General features: G+C 36.9%; 1 protein-coding gene across 2 annotated transcripts in view; it reads left to right on the top strand.

Annotated features, from left to right (window-relative positions):
• The window catches only part of dpysl2b (dihydropyrimidinase like 2b), a 60859-nt gene that overhangs the window by 37743 nt on the left and 9957 nt on the right, over positions 1–13159 (top strand). For both annotated transcript variants that reach the window (XM_030149662.1, XM_030149663.1), the window contains 6 exons: positions 1539–1619; positions 1939–2007; positions 4959–5079; positions 7947–8103; positions 8184–8325; positions 10806–10976. In XM_030149662.1, coding sequence (XP_030005522.1) covers positions 1539–1619; positions 1939–2007; positions 4959–5079; positions 7947–8103; positions 8184–8325; positions 10806–10976 — 741 coding nt within the window. The remainder of the gene's footprint in view (positions 1–1538; positions 1620–1938; positions 2008–4958; positions 5080–7946; positions 8104–8183; positions 8326–10805; positions 10977–13159) is intronic.

The following is a 13159-nucleotide window of genomic DNA, read 5'->3' as shown; positions in this document are numbered from 1 at the left end:
TCTGTAGGTTTGTGTTGTCAATAAGTGAACTAAAGATCTGTTTGAAATCGAACAAACAAGGTCAGAACTGTCACAGTTTAGTCTGAACCGTGTATCAACAAACAGCAACTGAGCAAAGATAATAACATCCCATAATAATTTTATACCTTCATAAGCCTCATAATCAAACTCACCTGTGTAGAAAAACAGTCATTTCAGCATCAAACTCCATTCTTTTCATTTAGAGCTATGTCCAGTGGAGAAAACAACAACAGTGCTTCTATACTTAGTCACTTTCTTACTAGTTCTCATCCTCAACCATACCTTGGTATTAAGGAAGTAAGTAAGTAAATTTTATTTATAGAGCACTTTTCACAGACAGAGTCACAAAGTGCTTTATCAATTCAAATCAGAATCAAATTAAGTTAACAGAGACCCAACAGAATCCTTCAGGAGCAAACACTTGTGATTGGTGACAGTGGTGACAGTATTACTTCTCCTTTCTCTACTTGTTTTAAATAATTAAAAAATAATAAAAGAAAAATTGGTTGGATCAACACTAAATCCCAATATAAGTGCAATAAAAGAAACAGAGGTGATATCATATCATAGAAATAATGAAAGTGGATATCCATCTGTTTCCTATTAAGTAATTGTAAAAGGTTTACACCATCCAACTCAACTCATTGACTCATCAGACAAGTCTCATCAGATTGAGGCAGTTACATGACAGATTTTTGGTCTGATTGGTGTGATATTCTAGTAAAGCGGACAATTAAGCTCCATGAAAACACTACTATTCAAAGCAGTTATTCTCAGTTCAACTGGGTTGGTTTAGCTCTTTTGAAAATTCAAAAGAGCTAAACCAGTCCACTTGAGAAGAACTACCAAGAACAACGATGACTTAGACCAGTGTTTTTCAACCTCGGGGTCGCCTGGAATTCAAATGGGGTCGCCTGAAATTTCTAGTAATTGATAAAAATAAAAAAAGAAATTTGCTAAAAAAAATTAATGGTGAGTTGAGAGAGACAATCCCAATACATAAAAGACATGACAAACTGTGAAGCTGAAACAAGCACTGTGGTACTGTTTATCTTTCAAATGTTCAAATGTAATTGTCAGCCTTGTAAATCCAAGCTGGACTGACTGTACATATCCTGACCAAGGAAAATAAAATTCTCACTTTGTGCAGTAATCTACACCTGGCTTTTCTGCTGCCATCCATAATAATATATATTATATAGCCTAAATGTCGTCTAAAATTAATGTTTATTTGTGACATAGTATAACAAACTATTACATGATCAAAAACTAATTAATTTTAACAAAAAAAAAAAAAGAAGTCCCCGTTTTGAATGTCGCCAGAAATTTGTGATGTTAAAATGGGGTCACAAGCCAAAAAAGGTTGGGAACTACTGACCTAGGAAATTGAGAACCTACTCAGACACTACTATTCAAACCACTATTCAGACATTTGTAGAGGTAAAAAGCTGCTTTCGGGGCTTGTTTTTATGTTATCTGTATATTTCCTGACTGTTGTGTGCTCATCCTTGCTGCAGGTGTACGAGGTGTTCAGTGTGATCCGAGATCTGGGAGCCATCGCCCAGGTTCACGCTGAGAACGGCGACATCGTAGCTGAGGTACGATATCCAGGATCAGGAGATGAAAGACATGTGTTTGTCTGCTCTTGAAATTGGCATTAAATGAAAAATAAAGCCCTCAGCTCAGAGCGCCGCTCATCTCACAAAGGCTGACAGGTCGTCTGCAGTTTATAAAAACTGCAGTGCTTCATTTTCTCCACAGTCATGGTGACATGTGCAACACTGAGCTGTTAATAACCAACAGATGAGGCTGAATATTCACGGAGATCATGGCCACACTTCTTTTCTGCAGCTTTATGTGCGTAGTCCTGTCAGATCTTGCTCAGTGGTTTCATTGTGTGTTCATGTTTGTTTTTAGGAGCAGCGTCGGATCCTGGAGCAGGGCATCACGGGGCCTGAGGGCCATGTCCTGAGCCGCCCTGAGGAGGTAAGACGGGGTTCCAGCTCTGTTGGCTTTAAAGAGAGGAGAGGAGAAAGAAGGAAGTGGTTTTATGACTTTTGGATCTGAGAGAGGAATGTGAAAAATCCACACATGCCTCAGATTAATGGTAATAAATATGAGCTGTCTAGATCTGACCTGATATTCATTCAGACGGTGACATTTTATTAGACATATAAAGTCACGAGGAATCACCTATCATCAAGGAGTCAAGAGAAAAGCTCACACTAGAATAAATCTAGAATTCTTGGCTATTCCAGCCTCATCTTGGAATAGAACAAGAAATCAACCCACAGCTACATTTTTAAGTGAAATTCTAGCTTTTCCAAGTAAACCTACACTTTCCAGAATAACAAAACTTTTGGCCAGGATCAGGCTTCATAGTATGATAAAATAAAAATAGAAAACTTATATACTATAAAGACCAAAATACTGGGGCACATCACACACAGTCTGGAGGACTTCCCACTCCTGCTGATCTCAGATATTATTATTCAAGTGCTTATTATTATTATTCAAGGCTGATTTTTCTTCCTGAGTGAAAGTTGAAGAAACCAAATGGTTATTTGTGGTGTAAAATCATATTTGTGGTCAGAACTGACACATATTCCAGAAATCTAGAGGTAGAACTTTTTAAACAATTACAGTAAAAATTTCAACGTTGAGTAAAATTAAGTCAAATCAAACTATAGTATTGTATGAAGATGATATTTAAAAAAAAAAAAATCCTTAAGATCAGGGGTGTCAAACTCATTTTAGTTCAGGGGCCACATTCACCGCAATATGATCCCAAGTGGGCTGGACCAGTAAAATAATAACAGTGAAAAAAGTAAAATTACATCATGAAAATGTTTACATCTACAATGGTTCCTTAAAAATCTGAATAACATGAAGAACCTGAAATGTCTTAAGAAAAACAAGTGCAATTTTAGCAATATTCTGCCTCAGTTTATCAGTTCATCAGTTTGCACGTGTGCATTACAACTTACATTACAATTACAAATACACAAAACATTTAGTAACAGGCAGAATATTGGTAAAATTGCATTTACTTTTCTTAAGATGTTTCAAGTTGTTCATATTTGTTCAGGTTATTCACATTTTTTTGTAAAAGGATAATTTCTTAATATAATCATTTTCATGTAATTCTACTTTTTTATACTAAATTTGCAGTTTTCATTATTTATAGGTTATTATGATAATATTTTACCGGTCTGACCTAATTGAGATCTAATTGGTCTGTATGTGGAACCAGAATTGAAATTATTTTTACACCATTGATTGTTAATATCTCCAATGTATTTCATCCTACGGGCTGGATTGGACCCTTTGGCGGGCCGGATGTGGACCCCGGGCCTTATGTTTGACACATGTGCTAAAGATGAAATAATCACATCTCAAGTCAAATACAATCCCTGAGATCTTGATAAAGTTTCACTATTTTCACAAGTCTGTAAGATAGTGTTTAGCATTAGCTGACCTTTGACCCCTCAAGTGTACTTTGCTCTGCCCCTTTTTTCCAAATTTAGTCACTTCTGGCTTCAAAAAGCCAAAGAAAGATGACAAAAACACAAACTACTACAGCAGTTCAGAAAATATGTGTGACGTCATGGTTCCTCTGTCCTTTGTAGTTCAGACAAACATTAAAACTTAACTTCGTTTATTTATAAAGTTAAAAATCTAAAAATGTAAGATCAAACCTGCTAACAATAAATTAAATTATGAGAAATTTATGCTCAAACTAAGAGAGGCTGGAGAAAAGCTTAAAATGCCAAGTTAACCCACATTTAATTCATTATGATTATTTTAAATGTCAGCGAAATATGTAAATGTGAAGTTTCCGTAACCTTTTCTTTAGCATTTCTCTTTTTATTTTCCCTGAGGGCCATCCAGTGGCTGCGCTCCTTACACACTATAATGTAAAACACGTTGTCCTAATGCAGCCTCGCCGTTCTGACACATTACACTAGAGTTTAATTTAAAGAAATACACTTCTGAGGGTTGTACTGTTGTCAGAGGATGTGACCTTTTTCATAAGTCACGCCTGCTGATGCTGCTCTGATTAAAAGCTTTACGTTTAGTCTCCAGCTGCCTTGGCAAACACTTAAACACCTCTGTAAGATTAACTAGTATCGCCTTTCCTATGATTAATGGGAATAATCCACAGACGCTGTAGTTTTGACCACTTCCTTTGGAGAAATCAGTGGTGTTACTCATAAACGTCCAGATGTGGACGAAAAAGCAAAGAATGACCCCTATTTTATTTGGGGTTTTCTTATTCTCTGATTATCTGCTATTTAATTTTTGTTTGTGTAGTAAATTAAAAATCCCAGTAATTGCTCACAGCCCAGTAATAAAACAGGACGTTCACTGTTGCTGTTTCTACTTAGGTTAATTAACTGTATTTTGGTTATGGTTATATGGTGGTTATTAAAAACTACAGCAAAAAAAAAGAAAAATCGACAGAGGGAAATTACGCAACGTGAAGAATCAGCAGTATTTTCTCATTTTGGAACATTTTTTACTGTGTGTCATCGACAAAAATCAATCCTGGCTCCTCATTTGTCAAAATAATGCGCCAAGCTCCTCTTAAGTGTTTTACCTTACTGTTGTTGCCATGGTTGAAAAACAGGAAAAAACACAAAGGATCAAACTTTAACCAGCTCATGATGTTTCCAGAGTGTGAAGTATAACATAGGTACAGTTTTTAATGCAAACCTGTTCAACGTTTCAGAGCAAAACACAAACAAATATAAAAATACATCAAATAATAAATCACTGTGTAACATTAAAGTATATTCAGACCAGACAGTGGATGTACATTTTTGTCACAGTTTGGACTTTAATTCCATCAGATTAGGTGTAAAAGTTTTAAAGAGGACAAGAATGGACACTGGAAATGATTAAATTAAAGTATTATTCATGTTCCTCTCATCCAGGTGGAGGCCGAGGCTGTGAACCGCTCCGTGACGGTGGCCAATCAGACCAACTGTCCTCTCTACGTTACCAAGGTGATGAGCAAGAGCGCCGCTGATGTCATCGCTCAGGCCAGGAAGAAAGGTGAGGCACGAAAAACATGAGAGAAATATAGAAATAATCTTATAAAAGCCAACTGACCTCTGTGTGCGTACGCGTATGCTTTATAACTGAAAAACTGGACAGATCTAGCCTTTACCTTTTGGAGGGCTTATGCATTTTGGGTCAAGGATCAGACAGGTGAAAATGCTTATTGATACGACCGATACTTTTGGAGTTATTAGTTGTTTTTAAAATTACAATGAGCTTACAGGCAGCTTATGGACTAGTCCATTCATGGGGGGTGTCTGGGTCCGTGTCCGGCTGTGATCACACACTAACAAAGTCAGTCTGGTTCTTACTGTGGCCCGGTTCCACAGCGTCGGTCCCTGGTCACACCTGGCCAGACCCGGACCCCCCCTCTCCTCCCTCGCTGCAACACGATTATGGAGAGAAATTTGTTTCTTTATTCATCAATCAAAAAGAATGGATTTGCAATTAAAAAGAATAGATTGGCAACCAAAAAAGAGATTTGAGAGCAAAAGACAGTAAGTGGCAATCCAAAAAAAAGATAATTTTGCTTATAAATCAGTCCTCATTGCTTGTGAGTTAAAAACTTTTCCTTGAGACTTCAAAAGTTTTGCTTGAAAATCACTCTTCTTTGTTTGCAACTTCAAGAGTTTTGCTTGCGAATTTAACTGCACTTAATGGGTGGGGCCTATGCTGATGGATGAAAGAAGAGTTTCTACTGGTGGGTTTGACCTGGCTCCAGCGCCGGCTCCAGCTTCCGCCTTAAACCCACTTCTCTGTTGTGTATGTTACTGGGAGGTCAGTTGATAGTCTGCTGCTCTTGGAAATTGAAATGTGTTCCATAAATAATGAGTTACACTAAATATCATCAGCTACAGCCTGTACATTCACAGCCTGAGAAGAGTACGGAATGAGTGAGTGAGTGCAAGCTTTGATCAGACAACCAGAGTTCAGCGGATCACTGACCGAAACTATTGTGAGTCACTGCGGACGACAGTGAGTCGCAATAAACTGTCATATCCAGTCCTGTGTAAAAGTCTTATGCTGCCTTCACGTGCTTCCGGGAATCGTAAAATTCATAAACCGGCATGTTCGGTCCTGTGTCAAAGTCTCTGGTCCACATCAGTGTCAATACAAAACAAGATGAGGGTCATATTTCTTTCTAATCTGTGTGTTTCACCAGTAAGTTTAGTCAAGTCATCAAGTAATGTGAATGTGATAAAGTCACACAGTAATGAAGTAAAGCCCTTTCAAACCAATATATAAGGTAAATATGAATGCATTCTTATCTGTTACTTCTGATTTTAATACAAAACAAAATGAGGGCCATTCTTTTTCTTCCTAATCTGTGTGTTACACCAGTAAGATCTGCTCACTTCCCCATTTTATCAACTCTACTGCTTCTAGAACCTGTGGATTCCCACAGGTCAACGCCCTAATTAAATATAAAGGCACTGAAACACAATTATACTGTAAGTGCATATACATAAAAAAGTTTGAAGAGGTGTAATGTTGACTAAATTAGTTTATTTTCCTTGTCATTATTGTGTTTTATCTTTTATTATTTTAAACATAAAAGTGAGGGTAGTCTTACTGTGATGAAATTGTACTTCAGAAAGCAAAATCAGATGGAAAAAAACTCACAAATACTCAAATACACACCTTCTTCGTGCAGCTTATACCTCTTGGTACAAAGGAATAGATGCAAATATAGATGAAACTGATGTGATTTCGTGCACTTTTCTAAGCCTCTGTTTTGAGACATAGACAGAATCTGAGTATCAGCTGGTAATCATGCATTTAACCACCATATCTGTCTGAAAACACCTGCGATCAGAGAAAATCTGGGATATCTACAGTCGTCACCAAAAGTTTTGGTAGTGACTCAAACTGATTCTGCATAAATGTGTTTATTTTTTGCAAACAAAAGTCATCAAAACTTATAAAAGGCTTGAAATTGTTCTTCAGTGTAGCTCAAAAATGTGGAAAAAAGCCTTTAAAGAACAGAATCAACACCGAAATGTGTGTCATTGACAAAACTTTAGGCCTCGACTGTACAGATAAAAACACAAGTAATGATACAGAAGAATAGTTTTATGTCTTGTCTTGTTTTTATGTTCAGTTAATGATATATTTTGTTGAAAAATACACTTTTTCCTAATTTTTGTCTGTTTTGATGTAATAATCTTTGTATTTACTCTGACCTTTTATGAACATTTGCATAATCTATAAGTTAAAGGGGAAATATCTGATTTTCACCAGAAAATACAAAATGCAGAGGATGATATTGTAATAAATGTTGATCAGTCACATGGAAAGTTTTGAATGTAGAGCATATTTCATTTGGAAGTTACCACAAAAAAAGTTCTAGGTCTTTAATGGTTAAATTAATCAAAATTCGGATTCAGGTTTCTTCAGTGTGACTGTTTCCTGGTTTATTTCCCTCCCTGTGATACTTAAGTGAATATCTTTAGCACTTGTCATCTCAGACTTTGGGAAACATTGAACAGCATTTTCCATCATTGCTTGATATCTTACAGACAAAACAATTCATCTGATAGTCACCACATAAATAGTTCTACGTGGTTAAGGGTTTAACAGTTGGCTTGAGTCAGTCTCAGAGGTGGTCAAGGATTTTCTTTAACTTCACCTCTATCCTCAACTGAACGTGACTCCACTTCTGAGATGTTTTTGTCTCGACCGGTTGAGAAACTGAAACTGTTTTGCTCTTTGTGTAAGAAACCAAAGCCAATTTAAATATTAGTAAAGTAAAATAATAATCTGCTTAAAAAAATCTACAACAGACAATGAAAATCTCAGTCAGCTCCAGTTTGTTTGACCTGACAAAGGCTTTACTCATTTAAGTTTTCTTTTTCCTGCAGGCACTGTGGTCTATGGAGAGCCGATCACTGCAAGTCTGGGAACAGATGGTTCACACTACTGGAGTAAGAACTGGGCCAAAGCAGCCGCCTACGTCACCTCCCCCCCTCTGAGCCCCGACCCCACCACCCCAGACTATCTCAACTCCCTGCTCTCCTGGTGAGCGGCCTGTCCAGACCTTTAGATCAGACACGCACCATAAAACAAATGAGTAATTACTTTTATTCTTCTGTCTACAGTGGCGACCTGCAGGTGACAGGAAGTGCACACTGTCCGTTCAACACGGCCCAACGCGCCGTGGGAAAAGATGACTTCAGCCTGATCCCTGAAGGGGTCAACGGCACCGAGGAGAGGATGTCCATCATCTGGGACAAGTGTGTGGTATGTAATAGATCCCATTTCATCAAATATCAGTACACAACCAAACACAAGCAATAAAATATGAACTAGTAAGAGTATTTTTTTCTGCAGCTTTTATCCCCTTACTGCCTAAATTTATATGAAATTATAGAGAAAAAATATTTGTGTTGTTGCTGTGCTGTGATGAGATCTCCAATCATCATGCATCTACAATAACTATAATGCAAATTAGTGGCATTAGTCATAAGTTGCAATAATAGTAATTAAACAAATTTTCCAGTCTCAGTTATGTAGATTATTTCATTGATTCTGCTATTGATCAGTTATTCCCACAATCCAAGCAAAACAAAAATGATCCAAAAATAAGTAGAATGTCATGAAATTACACAGTTATTGAAAAAGGCTGTTGGGACTGATGTATGAAGGTCAGGGCTCATAGATAACAAGGTAACACATGTACATTCACAGAGTGTTAAACAGCACCTCATTACAGAAACAGTGGAATATTAAAGCAAATTCATGACAATAGTCTACAAAGCCTTAAGTAAAGTAACACATATGTACATACCCTCCTGAGACCCAGTGAGTTAAAGGTTTGTATTTTTATATTAAATCACTGCCTTGATTGGAAGCAGCATAAACATTTTTTCAAATGCATTTTTTGATTTTTTTAATGGAATATTGTTTGGAGTAGATACCATTTTATTATTATTATTATTATTATTATTATTATTATTATTATTATTATTATTATTATTATTATTATTATTATTATTATTATTATTATTATTATTTATTATTTATTTATTTTTTTAATGAATTTATTTTTTTATGTACCTTTATTTAACCAGGAAAATGTTAACCCCACAAAGGTAAGAACTCCCACAAACATAATAAACCGCAAATGTAATAAAACAAATTAGCAGATTTTAATGTAATAATTCCACAAATGTAATAATTTTCCCACAAATGTGATAACAGTCATCTACCACAAACATAATGCCTCATTTTCCCACAGTGAGCTCCTTCCCTCTCAGTTTTTATCATAATCATATCCAGACATTTTATTTACATGGTTCAAACATAGGCTTCTATTATACTTAATGAGAATAAATAATATCCAGTTCATACCAAAGCTTTTATAATAAAACTTTTACAACATTTGTGCCCATTCTGTTTTGTTCTTCTACTTGCATGTGTAATTAAACACTTACTAATCTGGAATTAGCACCATGTGGTGTAACCGTAACATTTGATCATTCGAAAAAGTCAAGTATCCAAAGGACAAGAATAAATGGGAAGAAAAAGAAAGATGAATGAATATTTATGCATGCATGACTTAAATTTATGTGATTTACTAATTTATTTTGTTTGTGGGAAGTGATTACAATTTTGGAAATAGAAGATTTTTACCATCCCACAAACGTAATAAATCCCCACAAACATCATAGTTATGATATTTGTGGGATAAGAGGTATTACATTTGTGGTAGGCAACTTTTGTTACGTTTGTGGGATTATTATGTTAAAAGATGCAAATTTTTATTACATTTGCAGTTTATCACATTTTTGGGATAAACAGAAAAAATTCCCATTGAGATTAAGAACCTCCTTTGCTGGGGAGCCCACAAATACAACACACAACTTTACAAGATTACAGAGTTAAAACATAAATAACAGACCCATTTAACAACAAATAGTTGATAAAAGTAACATTTATGTTATTTTAACTCTTTCATGCATAGTGGTCACTACAGTGGACAGCTATTCTATAGCTGTTCTCTTGTATATTCATGGATTTTGTTGATCTTTTCGTTGTTGTTGTTGTTTTTTTTTTATACATATCTTTATTAAAATTTTAAGACACTACATATCTTTTCTGACATGAATTGGTAACATTATGTAGATCTCTCCTGAGCATAAACCCCCAGAGTCACAAGCCCTCCCCATAGTTTTCACATAGTTTATCAGTAAATACATGTTTCTGTGCATCAAAAATTAAACTGGTGGTGTCTAGCTGAGTGGACATTTTGGCAACTTAATGAAAAATAGGTTCATAAGACTTTTTTTTTTTTCATTGTTTTTTTTATGCATTTTTGAATTTTTTGAATTATTTTTATTTTATTTTATTTTATTTTATTTTATTTATTTATTTATTTATTTTTCAGAGGTAATTTTTCAATTGCATAGTTTTTTTTCATGCCTAAAGAGGAATAAAAACACTCAGGAAAAAATTTTGATTAAGACTCTCATAATTCGTGCATGAAAGGGTTAAGTTATAGAGTCAGCCTCAAGAACTGTCAGTTTGGACTTAAAAGCATGTAGAGAAATGAACTCTTGTCCCTTACAGAGGACAAAAATCCACCGCTGGTTCTCAAGAGGTAAACACATTAAAACACAAGTTAAACCAGATGAGAAATAATTAAATAAAAAATATCAGTATCAGAAGAAAGGTTTTTGACCCGATACTGGAGTTAAAAGAGGACCTGTGCTGTGTTTCAGGTCACTGGTAAGATGGATGAAAACCAGTTTGTGGCGGTGACGAGCACCAACGCCGCCAAGATCTACAACATGTATCCCCGCAAGGGTCGCATCGCCGTGGGTTCAGACGCCGACCTGGTGCTGTGGGACCCCGAGGTCACAAAGATCATCTCTGCCAAGAGCCACAACTCGGTACGATCACTGTCCATCACTGAGTAGAATGTTATTTAATGGAAATACATGAAACGTGGGAGGAATTGAATTACAACAGTCTGTCTGCAGCACCAGTGATGTTCACCGTCTGCTTTATATTCAATTTAGAGTCTTGAAAATGTCCGTCTCTAGGCTAAAACATGGGTTGGCAACCTGGTAACACTTGTCAAATTACAAAAGGTCAAAATAAAGACAGTTCCAGTTCACTGTCAGTAAAAGTAGGCATGTCCCTGTGGAAAATCTTGAGCCTTTTAATCACACAGACGTTTAAAGTATAACTCTATCCACTGCATGATTCTGAAAATTGTAAAGATGCTTCAGATAAATGTAATCCGTGTCCGAACATACAGGAGGATGGGAGGCAGGAGTAGTTCAGGGACATCTGTACACCAGATAATCATAAGACACTGAGGCTACGTTCAGACAGCAGGTCGTAAAGCACAATTCGGATTTTTTTGTGGAATACATTTTTTTGTGTGCTCGTTCATAATACAAATTAAATGCGACTTCTATCAGTTCTCAGTATGAACTGAATGCGACCCTGAAGTGACCCGCATGCACAAAAGAGGTCCTGAGGTAATACATGACCACGCAGCACACACTGTGTTTACGGAAGTAAATATGGAGGCATCTGGTATCGGCGTGTGTGGCACTGATAAAGTTTCTCTGCAACTGAAGTCAGCACCATTACAGTCAAATAATTTTAAGTAGAAGATTAAAAAAGAGGAGAGCCAGGTTTTTTGCTCTGGCCTTTTGTGGTGCAATGGCTGCTACGTCTGTACAATGGAGTATGTGGATGTGGAGTTAGAGTCAGGAGTGGTGGGATAGTGATGTTAGCGGCTTCACTGACACCCCAAATATTTATTAATTCCAAGACCTCGCTGTCCCTCCACTGCTCACTTTCCATTCTGTCCTCCGCCATGGCTGTTTTTCACGCTGCTGCTCCTCCTGGGATGCAGAGTCATGACGTTTGTCGCATTTCAATGATGTAAAAGTCGGATAAATGCAACTTGGCTGTTCAGACTGACATCGCGTTGCAAAATATCTGATATGTATCTGATTTAATACCACATATGAAAGTGGCCTGGGTCAGATTTGTGTGTTCAAACTTTCTTTAACAGATCGGATACAGGCCAAATAGTGGCAAAAATATCGGATTTGGGCCACATTTGGCTGCAGTCTGAATGTAGCCTTACACAGAACCATGAAATGCTGTGAAAGGGTTAGTTTAAGTTTTTGTTCTGGTTTACCATCTGAGAAAGGCCCACCAGTATCTGTGCATTAACATTCTCCAGGTGGACTGGACTCTGGTGAATACTTCAAATCTGCTTCATTTTCAAAGTAGTGGTGTTGAGCTGTTTTCACCTAAAACACATCTCCGTGTTCAGTATCACTTTTTAATCATACATAGACATTCATCTGATAGACGTCCCTCCTACGGGAAGTATAAGTGTTCTCACAGATATTAAGTAATTACAGTTTGACAGCAGCTTAAATAAATGTTGATATGACGAGAGACAGCAGGAAGAGTAAGAACTATTTTTACTACAGATTCCTATTTGCTATAATTAAATAAAGTGTTGGAGTACATGAGCCAAGAATGAATGGCCTAATCTTTGGAGCAGGTCCAGACAACACTTCTTCTCTCCCGGTGAGATAGTGGGTGACAGATTTGTAGGACTGTGGAGGCCTTGGTGGTGCTATGTGCCTTTTCTGGTTCATAATAATCGTGTGTATGTCAGTGGTTTATTAGTCCACTTCTGGGCTGTGTTCTGCGAGATGTCTCTCTTTGTGTCTGTCTGGACGCTGAAGGGTGTGGGCCTCACACAGAGTCAGAGGAGTGAGGTCATCCCCGATATGTGCCAGAGAACTGGAACACATCGTTTCTGATTGTTAGCAGGCAGATCTCTGCGAGTGTGTGAGTGTTTCTAAATCCTCTGACGACCAGTCATTGTTTTAAACCACTGTAATGAAGACATTTGGCGGACGTTTCACTGTTTTTGAGGTCTGGTTGGAGGTTGAAGCTTGGTTCGATGTTTCAGATTAGATTATGGGTTTGTGTTGGACGCTGTTTACAGACGACATTTTTTAACATCTCTGATTCATTTTAATGGAGCTTGTTCACAGCTGGAGGCCACGGCAAGGGGCTGACGTTAAAACAT

This window comes from Sphaeramia orbicularis, chromosome 12, assembly GCF_902148855.1.
Source record: "Sphaeramia orbicularis chromosome 12, fSphaOr1.1, whole genome shotgun sequence".
Classification (NCBI taxonomy): Eukaryota; Metazoa; Chordata; class Actinopteri; order Kurtiformes; family Apogonidae; genus Sphaeramia; species Sphaeramia orbicularis.
The sequence above is the reverse complement of the archived record's forward strand: the minus strand, read 5'-3'. Positions and strand labels throughout refer to the sequence as shown.